Below are 27,256 nucleotides of genomic sequence, written 5' to 3' on the forward strand. Positions count from 1 at the left end.
GTGCCTCCTCAGAACTGTAACTATGGGGTGCCCCTTGGCGTAGGGGTTAAAATGCTGACCATTAACCACAGTGTCGCTTGTCCAGATTCGGCTGGGGTCCCCTTCCCTCCTCTTTGAAAAACATCTGTCTTATCTGTCCAATATTTGTCCATTGCTGTCCACAAAGGAGTGTCTCTTGTCCCTGTCCTTGAGGTCAGCAATTCACAAACATTGGACAGACATGTGGGTTTTGCTTCTGGTGCGTTGCAACCCATCATCATTATTTGAGGATGACCACACAGTCCACACAGGTATGTTTACTAGAAAATGATCTACTTTTGCCGTAGTAGTTTGGGTAACCGCTGTACATATGACAAAATCAAACATCCCACACAGTTTAAAGGGCGCTGTTGCAGAACTGAATAAGTCACTGTAACATTAATATATCAATTAGATTGAGGAAACCCCAATACCCTTAATCAGCTATTGTCTTTTTGGCAGCCGACCAGTCTCAATGATGGTGAGTTGTTGAATGAACTGGAATAAGAGTGGAAAACAAATTGCTGAGAAGAGTAAGGTACAATAAGATTTTTTTTTAAATCAGTAAACAGGGTGCAAATCACATTAAAATTAAAAGCAGTACTTTCTCTATCACTAGTCAATGGTATGATTTCCATGAAAAAGAATGCAATTAGATGTGCCTGGCGGGTGAAGAATCAAAAATGTGAGTCCAAATCACTGGGCTTCAACTAACAAATATTTTCACTGGTCTAAAATGCCCATTACAATTTCCCAGTGGCCCAAATCCATTTATAAACAGCATATTCATGATTACAACTGCAGACTTAATGGATTAATGTAAGAACTCTTCTTCAACATTCATTCTTGTAAGTATTCCAAGACTTACAAACTTTTGGCTAACATTTAAACTCGATTTATCACAGAGTGTAAAATTGGTGTTTTAGGCCTGCTTAATTTAGATAAAAGCTGCCTTACTTATCCCTACCTTGGAAATAAAAGTGCGATAAAAGTGTGTGAGCTTATTGTTAGCAACCCAGCTAACAAACTTGCTAAGTCACAGGTAGCAAGAAAAGTCCTTATTGAATGAAATTTTTTACACATTTACAAGAACAAAATGCCAGGTGGGAGGAAAGGGCACAGTACAAAGAATAGAAATAAGCTTGTAGCTGTTGTGACTGACTAAGAATAGCATGTCACGGCTGGCTAGCGTGTTAGCAGTTGCCTGCAAGTAATCAATACTGTATGTCACCAAGCTTCTATAACCAAATATTTTGTGAAGACACGTAGATGAATTTTGCTATGCCACTTTTTGGTGTGATTGGGCCTTTACTGAATGTGAGAGACAAAACTACACCAATTTGATTCACTGCAATAGTATAAACTAGATCCCATTTTCTGCTAGTACAACACTCCGTCTGTATTTAAAATTGATGTGTTCAGTCAATTGTTTAGATTAGGTTAGTTATATTGTTTTAAATGGCTGTCTTTTTAAATAACCTTTACAAATGAAAAAAATGTTGAACATATCCTACAAATTAAAATTCAATTTCTCTTCCATTTGGGCAGGTTTTTGTTTTTTTTCTGTAAATGATTGTCTTGAGGTGATGGGTGTATTTGTGTGATATGGGTGAAAGGAGGATAGATGTGTTTGTTTATCAGTTGCTGACTCTGAGGCTTACCCCAGTCAGTCATGGGTCTTTCTGGGACACAGACATGGACACTGTTTGTCTGCCTGGGCTGGATGTCTTTGAGTCGGACTGTTTCAGAACCGTAAGTTTACCTGTAGTGTCTATAAAACTAGCAATAGCATGTAGTCTTTTTGTGTAATTTACAGTAGAAGGGCAGATGCATACCTACTGACTTAAAATTTCTAACATGTCAGATCCAGTGAGTAATACTGTGTGTGTATGTACTGTGTGTTTCTTTGGCTATAGGCAGTACATGGTAGCAATTCCTGCAGTACTTGAAGCTGGAGCTGAGACCAAATTCTGCGTGAATCTACTGCAGCCCAATGAAACTCTAGTCATGACCGTCACTCTGGTCTCCCAAGAGAAGAACACAACCCTCCTCAAGGAGACATACAACACAGAGTTTCATACCTGCATTGATTTTAAGGTCAGCTCTCCAGATGTACAAAATACACGATTGCAAATCTTGTTGACCTTTGGTAGTATTTTATAACTTATACAGTAGCAAACACATACATTAGTAACACACAAACCACCATGACAAGATTAAAAAAAAACATTTTAGAATTGTTTTAGACAGCCTACTTTTGTGATTTTAGGTTTTAAATAGATAAAAAAAAAAGAATATTCCAAAACTCTTTTTCAAGTTTTACAGTGTGAGTTAATGGTTTTCTCAGCTAGTGTCTGTAAAATATATTTCTGTTAAAGGCTCCTGAAGTGCAGAATAAAGAGGTGCAGAAACTGGAGGTGGAGGTACGAGGTGACACATTTTATTCAAGACAAGTCAGGAAAGTCATGATCAGGGTCTATCAACCAATGACATTCGTCCAAACAGATAAACCAATCTACCTTCCTGGACAAACAGGTAACTCTGAGATGATCATCTATGATGTTGAACACAATATAGTACTATACGGGTTTCCCCTTCACAAACAATTGAAGATGTGCGTGTATAACTTGTATATGGACTTTTTCAAAATTTAAAAAGCAAAACAATAAAGAAATGACTGTTCAGATGTAAATTTGTATGCATTTCTCAAACTTTTTAATCATATGACATGTTGATAGATATCTGTCAGCTCTGGCTAGCTAACATGACACGTGGAATTCAGGTGCTAAACACCAACTACTAGCAGTATAACACTATTTCAGAGTTAATACTTACAACTAGTGGGAAATTACTTGTGTCTGTATCTCAAACCATCAATGGGCAGCACAGGTTAAAAGCACAAATACCCAGAGACAAGTAGCGTTTGCATAAAAAAAGTCACACTAGCATGTGAAAAAAGAACATACAGTACCAGTCAAAAGTATGGACACACCCTCTCAAAGTGAGTAAGCAGTGTCACATGGTAATGTTTAAGACTGTGATGTGATAGCTACCACTGATTACTTTACAGTATCTAACTTAATAATGATTATGTCTGAGTGGACAGAAGATGTTTAACACTGCTGTATGTCATCTCTTTTGCAGTCCATTTCAGAGTCATTTCACTTGATACCAGGCTCAGACCTGCCAGTCGTCTGGTGAGTGAATTGTCTCTCCTTTCTTTCAGATTTAATTTATAAATCACAGTATTTGTGACACTATGTGACAACGGCACAAGTTTCAATTAGTGCCCCAGTGACCTGGAATATACACACCAGCTAGTTGTACTGAACAGAGGTTACGTAATGAAATGATCGACATGGGTGTGCTATTTAACCAGGACTATGTTTCTGATCAATCTGCTCCTGAACGAGGGTCAATAGTACAACCAGGGCCCCTTTAGGTAAACCTGCTTGTGATGAGTTGAAAGATTTTTGCTGACGCTGTGATAAATCCGTCAACCCCTATCATGACTTTCTCATTTTCAACAGTTTGCAGCAAAGAAATCTGTTTGTATTGGAAATAACTGGAACTATACTAAAATTAAATAGAATTGTGTTTGTTTGTTTTTTCAAGAAAACTATTAATCAGAATGACTGATAATCTGAGGAAAAGCCTGTTTTATTTGAATGTCTATTAAACCTGTTTCATATTTTTAATTCATAAACATAAGAGCTCTAGTCTATATTGACTGTGTTGAACTCACGCAGTAAATACCTGTACAATGATTGAATAACATCGGAGCCTTGACTACGTATCATCACTGATTTCTTAAATAAAGAAAAATGACTCGCAGTTCATCACTTTAACCTGGACTCAGAGGACACTGTGTGATGAGAACAATAAACCAACACCTTTAACAAACCTCTCTCTTTCTTTTTTGCAGTACAATGTCATCGAAATCGAGGTAAGGCTATAATGACAATATACACCTCAACATACTGTATACTGGGGGATCTTAGACTGAAAGTTACTTTAAGATTGACTGATATACACCTACCTTGAAACAAGAGGAGATGTTTTAACATCAACACATTTGGTAATGACCCCTCAAATTTGGCTTTTAAAGAATTGTGACAAGGGTACAACACAAAATGAGACAAGCTAGTTTACACTGGAACAACTTAAACATCTATGAAAGATGGCTGAGATAAGAGTAAGAGTAGTACATTATAAACAGCAAATGTGACTGATATTATAACAATACATACCAGAAAAACTACATTGAACTTTTTCTGGAGCTTTCAACAGCCTCTTACATTCCTCATCAGTAGAGGGAGTTGGTTGTTTTTTTTCTTTTTTTCACATTACCCAATTTTGACTCCTTAAAGGGAAACTTTGGTATCTTTAGCTGATTTCAACAACATGTGAACCCTCGTAAGATTTCAGAGTGAGACTTCTCCTTGAGCGAGACTTGATTAGATACAATAACAAAGAGACCGCATCAAGTGAAAGGTAAAGAAAAATGTGTTATTTCTCTGTATGGTCCTTTCCTTAATGTTGTCAGACACTAATAATAACAATACGAGCCTGTCAGCAGCGAGAACAAGCACCTGTAGTGTAGATTACATTGCGGCCCGTTTAGTGGATGTCAGCTCACTCAATCCTGGACCAATTTCAAGAACTGTTGTCCCCATTAGTCACTTAGACACAAAATGATAGGAAAATAGGGGTCCATGGGACTTAAGTTAATATTTCTCTCTCTCTCTCTTTCTTAACTGCATTAAACTACATTCTAAGGATAAGGGCCAAATTCTGTTTGTCTGCCAACATACAGTACATACTGATACCAATACATCTGCCACTGGACTGGTATTTTTAGCCTGACAATACATTTGTCAGGATCTATTTGAGAATAATTTCAGATAATATGTTGTCAAAATGTAGGATGCAAGCTTTCTTAAAAGCACATTGAGTAAACATGATGTCAACAAGTACAATTTTACAGCAGTAAATGTATGGCCCAGTTTCATCTGCAGTCTTGCTGAGGGAGAAGAATCAGTGAGCAGCATGGTTAGCACTGTATTTCTGTGTGGAGTGTAAATGACCTGTAAGTTTCCTATTTGTGTCTTAAATACATGTTCTTCCCATTCATTTAATTTAACAGGATGCTAACAGAAACCGGATTGGACAGTGGCTGAATGAAACCTCCAATGGTAAAATACTGCAGCTTTCTTACTCTTTGAACTCTGAGGCCCGTGAAGGATCCTACCAAGTTATTGTGACGACTGGTGAACACAAAATATACCACAGCTTCAAGGTGGAGAAATATGGTGAGTAATGGTTCATTTCTTTTACTTTTCATTTCAATCTATTTGTAGTGTAGCAAGAATGCTAACGACTTTCTTTTGTCCCCAGTTTTGCCTAAATTTGATGTAAAAGTAATTACATCTGATGAAGTAAGTTTTGAGCAGGAAGACATCACAGCTGAAATATGTGCAAAGTAAGTAAAAGTCCTTTAAATATCTAAAATAGGCCCAGTTTGGTGAGTGAATGACTCTTTTTGAACAACACCTTGATGTTTGTTTTTTTATTTCCATCTAATTAGGTACACATATGGACAGCCTGTGCCAGGCAGCGCTAAAGTTGAGATTTGCAGACCTCTTAATCACTATTTTTATGGAAACCCTTTACACTACCTTGCTCCATGCCACAAAGAGACAAAGCAGGTACAGTTGTTACAGTGACAGTCTAATCTCTCTGCTGAAATATCAAACAGAGAGAACACAGAAGCGATATATTTCTTATTATTATTTTAACTTTATTTTATTTAATATAAATTAATAATACATTTTATAAATGTGAATCAAATTCCAGAAATCCAAAATTCATTTCACAGCATAAATCTTGTAGACAACTGATTTTCCTAAAATGCGTTTGGCTTCAGTTCCCTTATCAGAACTTTTTTTCTCATCTCTGTTGACTATTTGCATAAAACAGGAGCAAACAGCTGACGTGCTGGTTGTTTTTTCCCTTCCTGTTCTCCTTTTCCTTTAACTTGTTCTTCACTTGACTGTTTACATTCTCCTCTCTACTCAAAACACACTGTTTTCTCCTGTGGTGATTGTGACGTACCACATGATCAGAGCTGATACCATGTACACTCAGGTCTGTTCAGGTCCACTCGAGTATTGGACATATTGACATAAAGACACCGAGACCTGCGGCAGTAAAAGGAGACCCGACCCAGTTAGACCCAATTAGTTCAATTTGGACCCGTTCCCTCATCAGAGCAATTCCCTGATGAGCCAAGAACTATATTAAGCCGACTATCATTGAGGCACCTTTGCTATTCATGCAGCTATCCCTGCCCTTAGACTGTATATGTCTGAATATAATGTTTTTTAAAAATTAACACTTGAACTTTGAATAGTGAAAATGGTATGAAAAAGAATGTAGGAAATTCCAAAGTGTGTGAAGTTTAAAGTTTGAATGACATTTACAAGTCAATGTATGATGAATGGAGTATAGGGTATGAAATGGAGACAGTTTGAGCATTCCTTCAACTTCTTATTTTTTTGTACATTTTATTTGATCTTATTTCGTTTTCATTTCTAGATGGACAAGAAAGGCTGTGCCACTTTTACCATCAAGATGTCCACTTTCACAAAACTTGACCAATGGATGCTGCATGATCAACTCATCCTCATAGCTGAAGTGGAAGAGGAGGGAACTGGTAAGTCTTATTAGATTTTATAATTTTTATATTTTAAAAGGGAATCAAAATATTTTTTTTAAACTAGCAATATCATGTATTTATCCAATATGGTATACATGTTGTAACATGGAGGCATCTCGTGCAGGTATTTCACCCAAACAAGAGAAAAGAATACCTGTTTCATTTATTGTTGGAAAGCTGTCATTTATTGACACACCTAAGATTTATAACCAAGGATCAAATGTGGAAGGAAAAGTAAGTGCAAAATGTTATCTTCACTTCTTCCATGTGATTCTACACACAGTGTAACTGAAGCAATGAGTATTCTCAATAATGACATTTATTCTGACAGGTTAAAGCAGTATACTACAATGATACACCCATTGCTGACAAGCCGCTGTACCTGTTTAAGGGAGCAAGGTGGTCATCACATTTGCTACAGAATCTCACAACTGACAGCAATGGTATCGCTACCTTCTCATTAAGCACAGCTACCCTCCATGGAGACATCCGCCTCAGTGTAAGTAAGAGGTAGCATTAATAACCTGTCAGTCACATCAAAACTCTCTGCAACCCAACAGCTCGAACCTACAACGGCTTCTAAATATGCTGCATCTGACCAAGGTCTGATAGTAGCTGGCGGCCATATTGGAACAGTTTTGAACTATTTTTATACCAAAACCTTTGGATTGGCTGTGATTTTACCACCAACCCAACTGATTCATTTTGTGCTTGAATGATGTAAGCTTTTTATATATCGTTTGTTAACTGTCTTCGTTTACATCTGAATCACAGCCTTGGCCTTTAAATATAGTAGTATTAAAAAGCGGGCAAAGAAAAACACTTAATAGGAAAATATAAAAGAATAGAGAGGGACACAAAGCATTGATTAGTGAGTAAACAATAGGAAAATGATACTAGTTTAAACATAAACCAATTCACAGGACAGTTAGAGCATTTTCTAAAGCTTGCAACAACCTTAACCACCATGAGCTCATTTATAGTGTTTCTTTTCTATTCTGTAGGTCAGCAACAAACCAACACTGGAGTACCATGCCTATAGATATAAACACTATGAGGCTGGAGAACACACATTGTCTGAGGCCAAACAGTATTCTCGTGACACAAAGTCAGTCAGTTTCCTGGAGGTGAAGACGAAGGATAAATCACTTCCCTGTGACAAAGAAGAGGACATGTTCATCAAATACACTGTAGTTGGAGAGGCCCAGGGCTCTGCAGATGTGATGTATCTGGTGAGTGGTGGGTGAGCTATTTCTCAGCTTGTCCCCAGCTGTCTCCTCCAGAAACATGGACACTGATTTTGAGAAACGTCCACAAGCCTAAGAAGTGTCAGAACAGCTGTTTAGTCGTACCAAGCTGTTTAAAAGAGTTTGTAGATTCAGTTTTATTTTTTAAATTCTAAATGAACTATTATTACATCAGTGAAGTCAAATCCACAAAGCTGGATTTGTAGGTTAACAAAGTTAACTTTGGGGTAACTTTCATAAAGAAATCTTCATAATGACTTCAGTTGCAAGGAGCACGTTTCTGAAGGGTTATGGATCACAACCACCTCCTCACCAGTCAGCTGTGGGGAAACAGTGAGTCCTACAGGATCCCAGTATGGACAAAATAGTGATGAGTATAGCAGAGCACATTCTTACAAACAAGTAGAAAAACTTTTCTTTTCATGACAATTTATTTTATTATGTTAATAAATCTTTACATTACAAAGTGTCCCGCTCACAGCCAGTATAGCAGCTTCAAGTCTATTTTCCTCTGTTTGATGCTCATACTGTAACTACAGTGATGTTTTGAGAGCACTTCCAAAACACTGGTGATCTACACTCAACACTGTTCCTCAACACATTACTTTCCTATTGCAGGCTGCTCAACATGTTAAAATTTCAACCACATACTAGAGCCTAAAACATAGATAAACACTGATTTATAACATACTGCTTTTAGTATTTGGTTACTTTTTACATGTTCTGTGCACTTTTTTGTGTTGTGTTGTGCTATTTCTATTTCTGATTCTAGAGCTGTGTTTAGTTTAGTTTTTGTAACTTTCATCATATGAACTCATTACTTTAGCTGTACGACAAACTTTTTGACACAAACATTGCACACATATCCCACTAAGAACTTCATAACATGACAAATAACCGCACAACAGCAGACACTGTTGTAATCTGTTGTTAAAGGGAATGAGTGTTTAAAGTTAAGGTACATTATTCATTCTTTGTGTCACTTTCTCTCAAATTCCCCAGGTCCTATCCAGAGGAGCCATTGTCATGCAAGGCTTTAAACAGGTGGAAGTGCAAGATAAATCAGGTGGGCGACTTTAATCACAAGTTTGGGGAAGCATGTGAATGTAAGTTGTAAGACAGTTCATATAAGTTGGTTTGCTTTTTCAGTATCTGAGGGTGAGGTGTCCTTTAAGTTGAAAGTGTCTCCAGAAATGGCACCAGATTTCCGGGTTGTGGCTTACGCTGTCCTTCCCAGTGAGAATGTGATCGCCCACAGTGCTGACTTCTCCACTGAGAAATGCTTCGGTCACAAGGTCAGTGAGAGAGGAAGACGAATGCAGATGACTGTCTGTCAGACGTGGCTGTGGAGTCATAAAGGAATCATACACCTGCTGAATCACTGGTGATAATAATATGTAGCCTTCATTGAAAAGTTGTCACTCATCTGAAGTAATGGAGGGCAAGAGAACGTTGAGTTACTGCTACTAAAACAATTTCAGAAGTGCAATTACTGACTCTTCCTGCAAGAAGAAAGGGGATAAATATCAGTTGGCCAATAGGAGGATGTCAGTTCAATGAAAAGACCAGTGACTTGACCAAAAATGCCTCCTGTGTAAGGATTAATCTGGTCTTTTGGCATTTGTTAAAAATGTAAAGGAGTTGGAGTAAAATACACATTTGTGTCACATTGAAGGGATCACAGGTCCTCAGATCATACCTCTAAAGTCCAGATGGTGTGATGTGTGTTTTGTGTGTGTCTCAGGTGTTGCTGGAGTTTTCTCCATCCTCAGCTGTCCCAGGAGAGGAGAACACCATGCAGCTGACAGCCCAGCCAGATTCTCTGTGTGCTGTGAGTGCTGTCGATCAGAGCATCCTCATCAAGGAGCCAGGGAAGATTCTTGATGCAGACAAGGTAACTGCTGGTATTAGCTAGTGTTTTTTTCTTTCATTTTCTCCCTTTTCTTTGTTTCCCTAAGTGTGTCCAAACTTTTGTCTAGTACTGTATGTGATACAGCTTTTCAGTATGATTCATTGCTGGTTTTGTGTTTTTACCCACTTGTACAGCACTTTGATATTCAGAAATAAGGTGAAGGCACTATTTTGACTGATATACTTTACATTCAGGCTTCAAGATAAAAGAGTGGGCCTCAGTTACCAGGAGTTCCCTAATCGTCAGCTCTGTAAAATAACAAATATGTTGCAGTTTATAGCTTTGAACCGTCTTTCTTTTCAGATATTTGGCTTGTTGCCCATCACAAAAGTATCCTCTATTCCACATGAAGTTGTAGATTCAGTAGAATGCTTGCATGTGAGACCCAGAAGATATGTTCTGCCATACCCCCGACATGACGAGAGAGATGATGCTCATACAGTTTTTCAGGTAATTTTTACATGCGACAAAATTTCTCTTGTTGCATGTGATGAACTTTTCAGTGACATCTGTGTTTTGTTGGATTATCTAGAATGTAGGGCTGAAGATGGCATCAAATTTGCTTTTATGCCTCGATTATGAAGAAGAATACAACGTCTTGTATGGTGAGTTGTTTTGTTTTTGTTTTGTTTGGTTTTTTTAATGTTTTTTTTTGCTGTACAGTAAAACAGTTCACTGCGTCACTGCTGCTCTCCACTTCTGTTAGAATATTTTGAGGGCTGCCCCCTAAAAGTCGCTGAGTCGATGCATCAGTCAATAAACCCCCGAGTCGACTTGCATTTTTTCAGTCAAATCTCTGGCTTTTTTTTTGTGTGTGTAATGCAGCATGATGGGCTGTAAACTTTTTCAGAATTGTGTCTCTAAATGACCTAAACACATAACTGTGATGGAAACTAAGCGAGAAGATGGAAACTGTGTGATGCAGAACAACTCTGTTTCCTGCTCTGAGCTCTGGGCTCCAGTGTTAAATGCAAGTCGGATAAACTCCTGTTTAAACGTACACATACCAACGTCTCTGCCATCTCCTTTAAAATCCTGTATGATCGATTCTCCTGACAGCGCTGTCAGTAGCCATCAGGAGAGATGTTCCATGTGGGGCTTGGATTTTATAACTGAACTAACACCAGGACTTACACTTTTTATTTCTCTGACTGTGTAGAAATCTGATTTTTTCAGATGATGAACAACAGCATTAAGGTAAAACATGATTTGTATCAGTTTAGTGTGGGGCGGCTGCTCTGCAAGTGCGCTTGATTTGACTGTAACTGTGGTTACACACTGGGTGGAGACATAATATTTCTCATAGGAGGTTGTGTTGAAGAAAGAAACAAATTAATAATATAATGCTGTTTAGTATGTAGGCTTATCAGAACAAAATATATGTAATAAGATAAATATATACTGTAAATGAGACTACACCCCCCACTTGCCATGCTGACTCTACTCAACTGTGAAAATTCTGAGTCGGGGACAGCCCTAAATATTTTCTAGTTTCTTTTCAGGTATCAGTTACGGGGTGGGCAGTGCTGCTGAAGATGTTGAAGTGGAGTGGGAAGGAGTAACATCCTATTCTCCTCCTCCTCCGCCAATAGAGACAGTTCGCACTTTCTTCCCTGAGACTTGGATATGGGACCTGGTGGAAGTTGGGTGAGTTTCTGTCACAAGGGGTTTTGATAGTCATGAAATGGAAAAAATGGGAGTCTGAGGATAATAAACTGTGGATGTATTAAGAGAATTGGATACTGTGTTGCAAGATGGCACCCCAGTCATTACAAGTTGCCCACTGGGCCCATAGAAAGATGTTTTTAACTGGCTGACTTCCTGCACACATTAATGGTATGAAAATACTTTACTGATGCTTCTTGGAGACTTTTTCATTTTGACCTCTGATCTGTTGATCCAGAGAGTCTGGAACGAAGGATGTTTCCGTCACTGTCCCAGACACTATCACCACCTGGGAGACGGAGGCTTTCTGTCTTTCCCCTCATGGTTTTGGCTTGGCTCCTCGTAAAGAGTTCAAGGTCTTCCAGCCCTTCTTCCTCGAGCTCAGTCTGCCCTACTCCATCATCCGGGGGGAGCACTTTGAACTGAAGGCAACCACCTTCAACTACCTGTCTAGCTGCATCATGGTAAGTCATATTTTTACAGATTTATTAGTGTTACCTGACATGACATAGTCTGCCACTATAATATTCTTTGTGCGTTGATCTTGTTCTTTCATTAACAAGACCATGCTAGCTGCTCTGTGAGGCTGTACATTTGAACAGTGCTCTTTTGTGCTAAATGCTAATGTCAGCATGCTAACATGCTCATAATGAGAGTGGAGCAGAGTGGAGTGAACATTCTCACATCTGGTAAGAAACTAAACCAAAGGAAAAAGTTTACCAACTCGTCCACTGATGCAGACTGGAGCAAACCAACTACAGGTTTTTTGTGTCCAAAGATATGTTATTAATAATCACACTTATTTAAGTAGTGTACTGTTATTTTGACACACAAAGCACATGTATTATGCTGTGTCATATGTTTTATTCCTAGCAGTGGGACTGTTTTTAATCAGGTTTGGTTGGCTACATACAGGCTGCAGTAAGCAAATGCCATATGCTAAACTCCAGTTTTATAATTAATGTTTGTCTCTCTTAAACAGGTCACTGTGACTCCAGCCCCCTCCTTAGATTTCACCCTCACTCCTCTCTCTGGTAACCAGTACACATCCTGCCTGTGTGGCAATGAACGCAAGACCCTCAGGTGGACCATGGCCCCCTCAGCCTTAGGTGAGCATCAAGCTTTTATCCATCAAGGTCTTCAGGATGCCCTGAAGCTGTCCTGGCTGTCCCTCTTTTACCAGCACAACTCACAAGTGTTTTGATACTTTTAGAACTTCCAGCATCTGAGAAAATTATCAATCAAGTTTTATACACGGGTATATGATGTTTTTTTAGGGGTTGTGAATGTGACTGTGAAAGCTGAAGCTGTGACATCCGAGGTTTCATGTGACAATGAGATCGTGACTGTGCCAGACAGAGGTCGCATCGACGTGGTTACACGATCTCTCATTGTAAAGGTTGGTACCCTAAAACTAAGATGACAAAGAAAACCATTTCATTTTGTATTTAATCTAAGATAAAAGTAACACTGGAACTCACATTATTTCCTATCTCATTTCCTCTCAGGCTGAGGGAACTGAGAAGACAAAGACCTACAACTGGCTGCTCTGCCCTAAAGGTCAGTATGGGTGAGGCCAGGCATCAAACGTTTTGTAAAAGTTAGAAAGGGTGCCCTAGATTACATGTCAAACATGTAACTGAGACATTCATTACTTGCAAAAAGGTAGTAATTACAATATATTTATGGCAATTTTTTAAGTTTAGCACAAGTATCTTCTTTTAAATGTCATTACTTAAATACATTTTATTACATTTTATCATAAACTCATTACAACCAAAGAACCTTCAGTTTTGTGGCATTCATCTATCTTATTTCCTATCAGTGGTGGAAAAAGAATTCAGACCATTTACTTAAGTAAATATACCAATACAGCAATGTAAAAATACTCCATTACAAGTAAAAGTCCTGCATGAAACATCCTACTTAAGTAAAAGTACATAAGTTTTAGCAGCAAAATGTAGTTAAAGTAAATGTAGAGGACTGGTCCTTCTGACTGATATATTATATATACTTATTATATAAGATGAAATACATCTTTGATTTTTGGTGAAATATTGGATCATTTGAACATTTATTGAAATGAAACCATGTGAGAAGTTTAGAGGGAAAAATCACTATTTGGTGGAGCTGTTAACAACTCATAGACATGTGAAATGTGACCCCGACTACACACTGCTTTTTGTAAGATGTCAAAAGCCAAAAAAGTTGGAAACCACTGCTTTCATCTTTAATGTGTTGTATTTTAAAAGCTTGTTATATTATCCATTGTGTCAAATCTTCATCTAAAAAGTAACTAAAGCTGTCAAATAAATGTAGTGGAGTAGAAAGTACAATATTTCCCACTGAAATGTAGTGGAGGTATAATACTCAAGTAAAAGTACAAGTATTTTAAAATTTACCTAAGTATATTACTTGATTAAATGTATTCAGTTATTTTCGTCACTGCGATTGATGATCCACTGACCACCTTAAATCTAAATAACCTTGTTTTAGTTGTGACCTCTGCTTTCTGTCTCTAAGCTGACTGTTTTCTGTCTGTACACAGGGGAGGCTTTGACAGAGGAAATAGATATACACCTCCCTGAGAACATGATTGATGGATCTGCCCGTGCCTCAATATCAGTCCTGGGTAAACAACTATTTGTTTTATTGAGTGTTGCTTTAACTAAACAAATCCTTAAGTTTAACAAGCATCATAAAGAAAGGCATCAATAACAAAAAAGTACATTAGAGCTGGAGTGTCATATTATGTTTTGGTTTTATACTTCAACCATTGCAGTTCCATGTAACACATAAAGCAGATTTATAGTCAAAAATGTGCATGAGTACTAGTGATTGCAGGATTATACTTGTACAAGGAACACAACAAATGCAACACAGTCATGGGAAAGAATACAGAAACTCCTTTTGTGCACTGCCTGCTGTATCTGCTCTTTTTGAAGCTTGTTAACATGCTTCCAAGAAAAATAAGCACAAATTTTGCTTGAAAAAAAACCCCCACGTGATTTATGTGCAAAACATCTGACTTGCTGTTTCTAAGCAAAAGAAGGCTTTAGCTCATCTTTTTCTGTGATTAATTTCGTTCAATTTTTTTTAACCATATATATAATATTTTTCAAATAATGAAAATACATCTTTACAACTTCACAACTCTTACAAACATTTTCAGTGCTGTAAAACCAAAAGAAAATATACTTATATTACTAGTGTTTATGAGACACATTTAGAAATTAAAGGTGAGGTTAGTTACATGTTCAGGCTTAGTGAGTCAGTGTTTTTGTGCAGGTGACATCCTCGGCCGGGCCCTGAAGAACCTGGATGGACTGCTGAAGATGCCGTATGGATGTGGAGAGCAGAACATGGCTCTCCTGGCTCCCAACATCTACATCCTCCAGTACCTGAAAAACACCCAGCAGCTGACCCCAGCCATCATGGAAAAGGCTAAAGGCTTCCTGACCAGTGGTGAGTCTCTGAGCAACACCCTCAAACCTGACTAACATTTTTCATCAAGTTGTGATAATATTCACTTTGCTGTTTATTTCTTGGCTTGGCAGAGAGGTTATCTTTCAAATGACAAAATTACATGTTCAAAAAGTGAGCTAAGAATATTAAAAAATATATTTTGGTGTTTTTAGTTACAAACAGCATGAAAAAGGTAGATAACAAGTGACCTCATTAGATTTATCAGTTTACTTACAACTTAATGAAAATAATTAGTTTCCAACACGCCTACTTGTTGACTCTGATTGGTCTGGAGGCCCTGAGAGGATTTCTGATAATAAGCTTTACTTTTCTTTTTCTCAGATTTGTCATTATAACAGTCCCTAAAGAAAAGAAACAAACACACACATAAAAAGAAGAAAAATGTGGGCTCTTACCTTAAAGTCCAATATAAAATCTACAAAACTGAGATTGTGAAAATGACTGAAAGGGACTGAAAGAGTTGAAGATGGTGTAGTGAGAAAAATTGTAGATGCTCATAACTACTGTATATAGTCAGAGAATACATGTAGCGTGATTTGGGACAACTGAGTACAAAAATAACCGACATTCAATTGATATACAGTTTATATATTAGGGATATGCATCAATTTTAATGTCAAATACTTGTGCTTTTACTGGAAGTTGAACAATTTGAACAAAATTAGACTGAGAAACATTATTAGTATTTATAGTTTAAAACTCAAAAACTCAGAATGATCAGATTTGATTGACAATGGCCTGACAGCATAAGCAGTAAACCCTGCAACCGTCATTGCATTTTGTTTCAAATATTGCTCCTTTGTGATTAGTGCACGTGAAAATGTGACGTCACCGTTTTCCAACTGAACCACGCTCAGTTCAAGCCAGTGAGAAGAGCACAGGCAAAACAAGCACAGAGAGACTTCTCTTGTGTGAAATAACCAAAACTGCTCTAAATTTGGCAGTAAATCATGTGTTCATGTGGAACTTCATGGCTCGTGGTGCGAAATTGTCTGAGAAAATATGTCTTTAACAAGTAGGTAAATACATTTTGGGCAAAGTGAGGCTGAACATATCACATGCTGTCAAACTTATGGAGCCATCATGAACAAATTCACCCCAGATGATAACCTTAATATTGAACTTGCTATTAAATCTGAAAGTGTGTGTATCCTTATAGCTTTAATAAGCATACTTTTATTGTTGCACAGGCTACCAGAGACAGCTGAACTACAAACATGACGATGGAGCTTACAGCACATTTGGAGCAGGAACGGGGAACACTTGGTGAGAACATTACTGAATCACATGCTGTACTTAGAGTATATGTACATGATGTGATCATTGGCAGCTGATGGCTTTCATCTTTCTGCAGGCATTAGTGTATTAGTTAGTGTATTGTGGTGACTATCATGAGACAATACACAGTTCAAGTGCTTCCTCTTGTTCTGCTGTCTCAGTCAATGTCTAACCTTGTTTTTATATCCTCAGGTTGACTGCTTTTGTGCTGAGATCCTTTGTCAAAGCAAAGTCTTTCATCTACATTGACCCAGCAAAGATTGAAGAGTCTAAGACTTGGCTGGAGAGTAAACAACGTCAAAATGGCTGTTTCGAAAAGTCAGGAAAACTCTTTAATAACAGAATGAAGGTACTGTTAAAGGGGATCAGGTCATTAGTAACTAATGCCAGCCTGAATATTAGGTGTACAAAGATGATATTATTTATAATACTTCCTCTTAACAGGGTGGTGTGTCTGATGAAGTGACTCTCAGTGCTTACATCACTGCTGCCTTCTTGGAGATGGACATTGCCAAAGATGTGAGCACAATCTTCACAAATATCTCAAGTTGTTTTCACTGAAAACTCAAGTTTCATTTCAAGTAAATTTTCCATAATCTCACTTTCATCATGTCTTCCCAGTGTGCAGGTTTTTAATTTAATTTTTTGCTAGCAGCGATATCTTTCAAAAATGTTCTTGGTAATATTACTGCAGGCAGAAAACAGCCTCACCTTTATCCACAATCCAAAATGCTTCCAGACATTACTTCAGCACTGCTCAGTAGTCTCAACCATAGATCAGTCCATTAGAAGACGACATCCATTTTTATTGGCAGTCATCTAGGAAAGTGTTTTTAATAGCCGTGATAACGCAGACCCAGACTACATGTAGTTAGTGCTACAGTGAGAAATTGTCTTTGTGTGTCCAAAACCATCCATGCAGCACTGGGTTAAAAGCACAAAAGCATCCCTCACAGAAATAATGTTAGCATTTTCTTTGTTGAGTAACATTAACACATATGAGATACCTGCTGCTTACTGCAAAAAGAAAGAATTTAATAAGTATTATTGATTTTTATATTATTATCAGCTCATTGTTTACATAAAATTATTATTTGACTTTCACAGCAGAAACCTCAGACACTTGATATAACTCCCCATTTTATTTATTGCTCCTGTTAGTGCTAATGTTTTGTATTCAGAGCAAAAATTAATCCTACTAACACACAATATTACCTGCTCTATAACACTTAATAAACTAACGATGAATATGTTTCTTCTGCAACTGGGAAGAGTTTGATGAAACAATTAGCTCTGCTAACTGGCTATGGTTAGCAGCTAAACAGTAGCAACCACAGCACACACAGCACAGAAAAAAAACAGAGAGTAGTATATTCACCATCCAAAACAGATTTAAAAAAAACCTTTCACACTGAAACTCACTCTGTTCGGTTGGTTAGCATTGTTGGCTTCACTTGGGGATGTCATTGTGCTGGAGCTTAATGTTGGTCTGTGTTGGTGGTGGTTTTGCTACCTCTGTATCAGTCTTTGTCATCCAGTTTAGCGGTGCTGTTAAATAATTTGTCACTGCTGTGCTGCTGTAACTTTGATTTATGCACTTCGTCCTTGAAGTCAGAATTGTCTCAACAACAATAATAAGTCCCCATTGAAACTCACAGAGTGGAAACTTATTTGATGCCTTAATTCATTTACGTTTCTTTGAATAAAAGAATTTGTTAACATGGCAGTCAAAGGCATCCAATGAATTGTCTTTGGTCCATGGAAAAACATAAAATAAACAAGTTGTGTTTAGATCAATCAAAATGAGTTGAGTCATAAGAAGATATACTACAATGTGATTTTTATCTGTTTCAGGATCCTGTGGTGAAGAAGAGCTTGTCTTGCCTTAAGGAGTCCACCAGTGACCTCAGCAACACCTACACTACAGCTCTGCTGGCATACGTCTTCACCCTGGCTGGAGACATGGAGACCCGTGCTCAACTCCTACAGCACTTAGACACGGTTGCATCAAAAGACGGTGAGTCATCCTCCTAAATGAAATCACTCTGGCTTCATTACTGTGAATGTAGCTCAACTTGTGCCTGTTTATCTGTCATCTGTAATGATCTGTCTAAGCATGTTTTGTTCTTGAGGACAAGGCAAGTTTATTTGTATAGCACATTTCAACAACAAGGCAATTCAGAGTGCTTTTCATAGAGCATAAAAGGCATCAAGACAGAATATAGAAGCAAATCAAGTAAAAAAAGACATTTAAATACAATTAAAAAGTGTTGAATTTGGAAATAAAAAGAAGCTAAAATAGAATAAGACAGATAAAACAGGAGAATAAAAGTTACAGTGCAGTGTAAAATATTAACCCTCAAATTTGGTTTAATAAAAGGCAGTGGTAAACAGAAAAGTCTTCAGCTGTGATTTAAAAGAACTGAGAGTTGCAGCAGACCTGCAGTTTTCTGGGAGCTTATTCCAGATATGTGGAGCATAAAAACTGAATGCTGCTTCTCCATGTTTAGTTTTTACTCTGGGGACAATAAGCAGACCTGTCCCAGACGACCTGAGAGGTCTAGATGGTTCATAATGCAGCAGCAGATCAGAAATGTAATTTGGCCCTAAACTATTCAGTGCTTTATAAACCAACAGCAGTATTTTAAAATCAATTCTTTGACAGACAGGAAGCCAGTGTAAAGATCTGAGAACTGGAGTTATATGATCTACTTTCTTGGTCATAGTGAGGACTCGAGCAGCAGTGTTCTGAATCAGCTGCAGCTGTCTGATTGATTTTTTTTAGGGAGACCTGTGAAGACAGCAGTAGTCAAGTCTGCTGAAGATAAATGCATGGACAAGTTTTTCCAAATCCAGAGACATAAGTCCTTTAATTCTTGTTTTTATTCTTTCTTATTCTTCAGATGATAGTAGGTTTGTAATTGTCTTAATGTGGCTGTTGAAATTCAGGTCTGAGTCCATGGCTACACCAAGATTTCTGGCTTGGTTTGTAGTTTTTAATATTATCGATTGAAGCTGAGTGCTGACTTTTAATTGTTCTTCCTTGGCTCCAAAAACAATTACTTCAGTTTGGTTTTTCTTTAACTGAAGAAAATTCTGGCACATCCAAACGTTGATTTGTCCAATGCACTTACTCAGTGCTTGTATTGGACCATCGTCCCCTGGTGATATGGTTATGAAAATTTGTGTGTCATCTGCATAACTGTGGTAACATATTTTGTTGTTTTCCATAATCTGAGCTAGTGGGAGCATGTAGATGTTGAACAGAAGAGGACCCAGAATGGAGCCTTGGGGAACTCCACATGTCATTTTTGTCTGCTCAGATGTGTGATTATCTATGGACAAAAAGTAGTCCCTGTCCTTTAAGTTGGATTCAAACCAGTTCAGTACTGTGCCAGAAAGTCCCACCCAGTTTTCCAATCTGTCTAGTAATATGTTGCGGTCAACCGTACTGAGATCCAGTAATACTAATACTGTAATTCTGCCACTGTAATTCTGTCAGTGTTTAAGTGTATGTCATTGAAGACCTTAATAAGAGCAGGGTCAATGCTGTGATGTGGTTGAAATCCTAACTGGGAGACATCAAAATGGTTGTTTAGTGCTACAAAGTTGTTCAGCTTTTTTTAAATGATTTTACTTAAAAACATAAGGTTTGATATGGGCCTATAGTTGCTCATTAATGAAGTGTCTAGATTGTTCTTTTTCAAGAGTGGCTTGATGATGGCAGTTTTCAGGGTGTGTGGGAAGACACCTGAGAGAAGAGATGTGTTGACAGTCTGTAGGAAACAATTTTGAAAAAGCCTGTGGGCAGAATATCAAGGCAGCAAGAGGAGGATTTCAGATGTTGTATAATGTCCTCCAGGTTTTTGTGGTTGATCGGATGGAATTGTATCATACTACTCAAATTAATTTTAAGTGGACACAGGGACAACACATATCCTGCTCCTGATATGGAGGCACTGACTGCTTGTCTAATTTTCTGAATTTTGTCAGTGAAGAAGGAGGCAGATTCATTGCAAGCCTTGGTGGATAGATGTTCAGGGGCAACTGATACAGGAGGGTTTGTTAGCCTGTCGACAGTAGCAAATAAGGCACGTGCATTATTATTGTTTTTGGCAATGATGTCAGAGAAGAAGGACCACCTTGCATTTCTCAGTTCCAAATTATAAATGTGATGTCTCTCTTTATAGATTTGTTTTTCGCCTGCATTCAGCTTTTCAACACTCTTTTTTTCCATTCTGACCAGTGTGGCATTTCTCCATAGAGAACTTTTCTTACCAGAGACAACCTTCACCTTAGTGAGTGCAATGGCATCAATAACATTTGTAATTTTAGAGCTGAAATTATCTACACGCTCATTGACTGAGACCCAAGAGACGGCCAGTGTGGAATAGAAAGCCTAAATAAATATTTCACTTTTGTTTTCAGTGATATACCGTTTTGTGATTACCTCTGTTTGAACATTTGTGTGCATGGAGATAGCACTCTCAAGGAAAACACAGGAATGATCAGAGAGAACAACATCAGTCACTACAACCTTAGAAATGTTCAGACCCTTAGAGATGATTAAATCCAGAGTGTGCACCTTGTTGTGTGTGGGCTCTGTCACATGCTGAGTCAGTCCATAGTTATCGAGAATATAACACAGTTTTTTAGTCCCTCTGTCCTGGGGGTTGTCAACATGGATGTTAAAATCACCAACAATAACTACACAGTCAAAGTCAATACAGATAATAGACAGCAGTTCAGCAAAATCATCAAAAAAGGTAGCGCAGTATTTAGGTGGCCTGTAGATACTTAGAAATGTAGCTCTAGAGGAATTCAACAGGAAAACTATGCTTGAGTATGGACACATAGTACTCTCATGCTGCTCATTCCATCTTAAAACAACTTGATGCAGTTTACCACTGTGCCCTGCGTTTCATTGGAGGAGATCACTGTCATCAGAAAGTCAGTAAGTGAGTTGGTCCTCACTATGAACCAGAAATTACACACTACCATTTTTGTTTCTACATGTCTCCCACTAAAGATCCCTCAGCATATTACATCTCTTCTCAAATTTAAAACTACAGCTTATCAGTACCAGGTCGGACTAACTTTTGAAACCCCATGAGTAAATACTGATTTTGGAAGACTGCCATTTCATTTTCATGGACATTAAAACTTGAAAGTCTCAGCCCATTTGATGGATGTACAGATACAGTATATCTGACCGATTGTGTGATGTGTGTCTTCTCTGTTTTATTTCTCCTGCTTTATTTGGATCCTTCTCGCAAAAGAGATCCTGATCTCAATGAAACTACCTGATTAAATAAAGGTTATATGTTGTGAATGGCTGTCTTTAGGGGGTCGGCTTCGCTGGTCTCAGACAGCAACAGAAACGTCAGCCTCTCTGTCTGTGGAGATCAGCTCGTATGTCATACTGGCAAAACTCATCGCCTCCCCTACTGCTGAAGACCTGGGCTACACCAGCCGCATCATCAGATGGCTGACAGACCAGCAGAACTATTATGGAGGCTTCTCCTCTACACAGGTACATTCAAAACAGCTGATTGTGGAACTTTGAGTCAAACATACAGTGCAGGGATAGATTTATAAGAAAATGGAATTGTGCAAATGTGAGCTACTGTTTTCATAGAGCTTGTGGCCACAATCTGTGTTTTCATCATCTGATTAACTAAGACGGCACCTCATTATGCAAATTAGCAGTTTGACTGCACCTGTCACTGCCCTCCAGATGAAAACTGTGAGTGACCGGGAGCTCATTGTCAGTTCTCAGGTGGGATTTCTATGTTATCAGAGTGATTTTGATTATAAAATAGTTGCTTGGCAACTCCACCTGAGAAAACTGTTAGCTATTACTCATAAATGATGATATTATGATCTTTAGCATCTATGTAATTATTAATACATTAGGAGGCAATAAACACGTTCATGGGAAATGAAAAGCAGATGAAGTGACATAATAAGACAAATTAAAAATGCACAAAATATACACAAGGCACCACAACTGGTGGAGACAGAGAGAGAGAAGGATGGAGCAAAAGGTTCATCAGATCAGACCTGTGCAGGTTATGATGGATGTTGTGTTGATATGGATCCTGGAATAAATGCAGCCCAACACTCACTTAAATGTCTCAACAAAAGAAAGATTTGTAGTTGCAGCCTATAGTGATGATATAGTTCATTGATGGTAGAGTTCAAATTTGAATTTGATCAACACAAACCAAAACTTCCCCTTCTATTGTTTTCTGCATTACAGTAGTCAGATATTGTGTTTGTTATTAAAAGCCTATTTTTTTGTTTCTAATAAGCAGTTTGTTATATTCAAACCTATGTTTAATGCATGTTTATTTTTCTCACTACAACTTTCCTTGTGGTTCTTGTAAATCCCATCCCATGTTTATGCCTCCGTTTCAGAGGCAGAGAATTTTCCATGCAAAACTGACCTTAGAAATTATGATTATAATTTGATTTCAGTGATTGTATCACACCAAGGACAAAAGCAGTATCATAGTATATTCATTTCAAATCACATATACTGAGCATTACTTTCCAGTTTTAAATCATAACTTTCCTACCTTTAGGCAGCCATTACTATCAAATGATCAACATCTTGGAGAGACTTGAAATTGATAAATCGTGCCCTCAGAATTATATGGTTCTATCTGATATTTTTGTCAAAAATGAGTTATTCATTTGAAAGTATTCTTTGACATGTTATTAACAGTTTGTGTAGGTTTAATTTTGTTTTCTGCATTATTGGCCCTAAAATTTGAGAAGAAGAAAACGTTCTCTCTCAAAAATCGATCTCTAACTAGACTACATGGTTTCATCTGCAAAGCACCAATCAGAGCTCAGAATATAGACAGGAGGACCAATCAGGTTCCACCTCTTCACCATTTAACCTCACTGCTCTGTGACTGTGCTTAAATGAGTTGAAAACGTCATAAAATGCTGCTCAATCTTAAGTTTTGAAGACTCCAAATTGATTAATTTGATCAAAATAATTAAGTAAGATACAAACACCAACTGAGTTAAAGTCAGTTTTGTATCTTGTTTGAGCTCAGTTAGAAGCTGATGTTGACCTCTATCTACTGTACCATGCTAGTCAGCTAGCTTTCTAAGTTTAATTACACAGTTAGCAGAGTTGTTAGCAATAATTAGTTAACAAAGGTTATCTCAGGGCACTTTTAACATAGAGCAGGTCTAGACTGCATGAGTCTCCCATGAGCAGCACTTGGCGACAGCAGCAAGGAAAAACTCCCCTTTAATGACTAAGTTATTCTGAGTACTTAACAAATATGAAAGAGAAATTTGAATATGTAAGAATATAAGATACATTCAGGCTGCTGTTTGCTGATGCTAACACTACCTGCTGCTAACTGTGTTTGTGTGTGTTTAATGTTATAACTTGAGTCCTGCAGGAGAATCAGTAATGACAGAGAAACATTCAGAGCTCAGACACTGACAGAGACCCTAGATTGTTGTTGAAGTACAACAAACAAACAAACAAATAAATAAATAAATACGTAAATAAGTAAATTTGGGAGCAGAAAAGCTCTTAGATGAAGAGCAACAGACAGAGACAGCAGCAAAAAAACATCAAAGCAGAGAAAGGAAATTAACAGAGAAACATTTTTAAATGTTCTTTCTGTCTTAAATTTATCAGTTCAAATCTGTCAGTGAAAACCAAATGTAATTATGTCTAACTTTAAAACATGCAGCTAAATCGTTGTCTGTGCCCAAATATCATAAAACATAACTCGCTTCAGTAGTTCATCCATTGATTCTGTGTATTAAAACAAAATATGACAAATCTGTTTACTTTTTCCAACAAAATCATCTTCTTTTCTGAATTCTCAGAGTTAGAAGGTTCTATCAGAAATCAGCTGGTTATAAAAACAACACTTTAAAATGTGATTAAAAAGATTTTGATAATATATATTTAGAGCACATTAAGGGTGTTTGTACTTTATGTCAGTTTTGCTAACTAGGATGTCAAAACTTTGAACCTCAATATCTGAAAAACCACTCAGAATGCAGATAGAACCTGATAATTGTGAGGTTACGAAAAGTAAAAATCATGTCTGCCTTTATTGTTAAATATAAAGTTACAATATGGTTGCATGAATGAGATTATAAGAAAAGATGAATTTGAAAAGTCTGCTACATGTCTCTCAACAATATAAGTTTATTACATATGAATATGTGCTGCATATATAAAGTAAGTACATTTGTACATTTCTATACTTTTCTCTCTCTGTGTGTGTGTGTGTGTGTGTGTGTGTGTGTGTGTGTGTGTGTGTGTGTGTGTGTGTGTGTGTGTGTGTGTGTGGTCCAGGTATTCCTCATGTTTTGGGGACATAAATCTGTTTACACAGTCATGATGTGGGGACAAAAAGCAAGTCCCCCTAACGTAAATCATTAATTTTAAGGTGAAGACTTGGTTTAAAGTTAAGGTGAGTTTAGGGTTATGTTAAGGTCAGGGTTCGGCATGTGGTGGTTAGGGTTAGGTTAGGATAAGTCTCCAGGATATGAATGTAAGTTAATGTAATGTCCTCTGAAGTGATGGAGACACGACTATGTGTGTGTGTGTGTGTGTGTTGTAGGACACAGTGGTGGCTCTTCAGGCTCTGGCTCTCTACTCCACTCTGGTGTTCAGTCCAGAGGGTTCAAGCACAGTGACAGTCCAGTCTCCCAGTGGCCAGCTGACATTTGATGTGAACCAGAACAACAAACTGCTCTACCAGGAGAAGATGCTGCAGGACATGACAGGAAAGTACAGCCTGGAGGTGAAGGGAACTGCATGTGTGTCAATGCAGGTCAGTGAATGCTGGAGATCTGTTGGTAGATAGATAAATTTCATCCCTTATTGTTCCAAAAAAGGAATGAAATCTATCCCTTATTTAACTATCATGAAATTATTTTGTCAAAAAGATGGGGAGATACAGAAATGATTTTATAAATTAAGGAAATGTATTCATTTTAAATGTTTATTCCTCCACCCAAGGAAAGAGGCAGCATCACTCGAAATCTTTTTCTCAATCTGGAAACCTAAAACTACAATCATGTGAAAACCAGATGGTACTTCTCAAGGGGGAAAGGAAATTCATAAGATTCTTGTTAACTTTTTATGAATGTTAAATCTTCCTTGTGTACCTGTTTGACAGATTTCTCTTCATTATAACATCCCAACTCCTGCTGATGTAACTACACTCAGTGTGGAGGTAAAACCAGAGGCTGACTGCACCAGCAAATCCACCACACCTAAACTCACTCTGAAGCTAAAATCACTGTAAGTACATCAACAGCACAACAATGATAGAAGAATTATGCAATTTCAAACAAATAATCTCCTGAGTAACTGTTGGTGGATGGACATGTTGGAAATGTTTACAACTTTGTAGTTATTTTGTAGTACTGCCAGTGCCTCACATTAAAAACTCTCTATGCATCAGCCAGTACAACTATGAAGAACAGAGTAATATCTCACTGTGTAACATCACATTTTTTATGGTTCCATTACAGTTATAGTGGGAAGGAAACCAGTTCAAACATGGTGATCCTGGACATCAAAATGCTCTCTGGATTTGTCCCAGATCCAGAGTCTTTGAAGAGGGTAACTTATTACTGTAGTTTAAACCTGTAATATTTGTGTCAGATGTCGATGTCGTGGTAACTCAGCTGAATATCATGTCCTCACAGCTCAAACGTGCCTTGCTGGTGGATCGTGTCGAAGAAAAGGAAGATCATGTTCTGGTGTACTTAGAGTTACCAAAGGACATACCCATCAACCACAGCTTAGAGCTCGTACAGGAGGTCCAAGTGCAGAACCTGAAGCCAGCCGTGGTCAAGATCTATGACTACTACCAGCCAAGTAAATCACATTAACTCTAAAACCCACTTACAAACAAACTGAACAGTTATAAGAAATATAATTTGGAGAACTACAAGTTGTAAATGTGCTGGAGTTTTGGACACATGAAGAGGGTTTGACTGTTTTTGTTTGTTTTAATGTCTCTTCTACTTCTTTTTCCTCTCAGGTGACCAGGCTGAGACAGAATACAGCTACCCTTGTGCTGCCGGTAACAATCTGCAATAACATACAGGAACACTTAAAACATTCATTTAATGACATGAAAAAAACCTAATTTTAACCAATTTTAACCTGACCACAAAAAGCAGCATGTTATAAATTGTTTTGACAGATAATCTAAGTATGTACAACAATTTAGAAATCAACTAATGTAGTCTTAACAGAATTATTTTCTTTCTTTCTTTTGCAGCATGAAGAGTGAAGGGTGGTCAGTCCTCAGGTCATCACAGATTTCAGAAGATTTTAAAAGGACTCGCACTTTAAAAATGTTCATTTTATATACGTTGTGTAGCTCCATGTCTGTTAGTGTAATCATACACAAACAGTTAACACTTATTTTGCTTGTTACATTTTGCCACAAATCCTTTCAGCTGTGTAACTCCTGTATGTGTCTAAAGTGAAATCCATACACAGTGTACAATAAAATGTCATCTGAATGTCCCATTCAAAACTGTTCTTATACTCAACTCTGTCTCTCCAGTTTTCTTTATATGTATTTCATTAATTGACCAGAAATAACATTGTGCAGGTCAGCTTAGTATGGAAAGTGGACACATTCAAAAAGTAAGTGTTGTAATGGCTTTCAAGTCAACTCAAGTCAAATTTATTTATAAAGCACATTTAAAACAACCCACGTTGACCAGAGTGCTGTATAGACCTGAGCAGGTAGCTAAAGGCACAAATACCGACACAAACAACAAGGCACACAGGCACTTAACAGAATAGGCACAAGCCAAAAATCAGCCACATCAGGAGGATTCAAACGCTAGTGAATAAAAGTAAGTTTTGAGCCTTGACTTAAGTCAGTCTTGGGGCTGCAACCGCAAAGGTCA

The 27,256-nt window shown here is 37.7% G+C and overlaps 1 protein-coding gene across 1 annotated transcript; it reads left to right on the plus strand.

The window, feature by feature from the left end:
* The first annotated feature begins 1,649 nt into the window (after window positions 1-1,649).
* Window positions 1,650-26,891, plus strand: LOC137185660 (alpha-2-macroglobulin-like). Its single transcript, XM_067593939.1, has 35 exons — window positions 1,650-1,770; window positions 1,935-2,115; window positions 2,397-2,553; window positions 3,163-3,215; window positions 3,944-3,964; window positions 5,165-5,330; window positions 5,416-5,500; window positions 5,606-5,726; window positions 6,616-6,733; window positions 6,861-6,970; window positions 7,068-7,235; window positions 7,741-7,968; window positions 8,986-9,049; window positions 9,133-9,278; window positions 9,728-9,877; window positions 10,199-10,345; window positions 10,428-10,500; window positions 11,398-11,542; window positions 11,799-12,024; window positions 12,543-12,669; window positions 12,838-12,959; window positions 13,069-13,120; window positions 14,109-14,192; window positions 14,849-15,025; window positions 16,237-16,312; window positions 16,517-16,673; window positions 16,769-16,843; window positions 18,179-18,341; window positions 21,670-21,857; window positions 24,937-25,149; window positions 25,498-25,622; window positions 25,856-25,946; window positions 26,033-26,204; window positions 26,371-26,412; window positions 26,614-26,891. The coding sequence occupies exons 1-35, from the start codon at window positions 1,691-1,693 to the stop codon at window positions 26,616-26,618; spliced, it is 4,308 nt and encodes a 1,435-aa protein (XP_067450040.1). The 5' UTR covers window positions 1,650-1,690; the 3' UTR covers window positions 26,619-26,891.
* Window positions 26,892-27,256: the final 365 nt, after the last annotated feature.

The sequence above is a fragment of the Thunnus thynnus genome, chromosome 7 (genome assembly GCF_963924715.1).
Source record: "Thunnus thynnus chromosome 7, fThuThy2.1, whole genome shotgun sequence".
NCBI lineage: Eukaryota > Metazoa > Chordata > Actinopteri > Scombriformes > Scombridae > Thunnus > Thunnus thynnus.

What these genes read in the sequence shown, in the direction of transcription:
- LOC137185660 (XM_067593939.1), top strand. Translation starts at nt 1,691, where the DNA reads ATGGGTCTTTCTGGGACACAGACATGGACACTGTTTGTCTGCCTGGGC. An exon ending in AGTGGAAGAGGAGGGAACTG is followed by an intron (nt 6,734 to 6,860) that starts GTAAGTCTTATT and finishes CATCTCGTGCAG; the next exon opens with GTATTTCACCCAAACAAGAG. An exon ending in CATGGCCCCCTCAGCCTTAG is followed by an intron (nt 12,670 to 12,837) that starts GTGAGCATCAAG and finishes ATGTTTTTTTAG; the next exon opens with GGGTTGTGAATGTGACTGTG.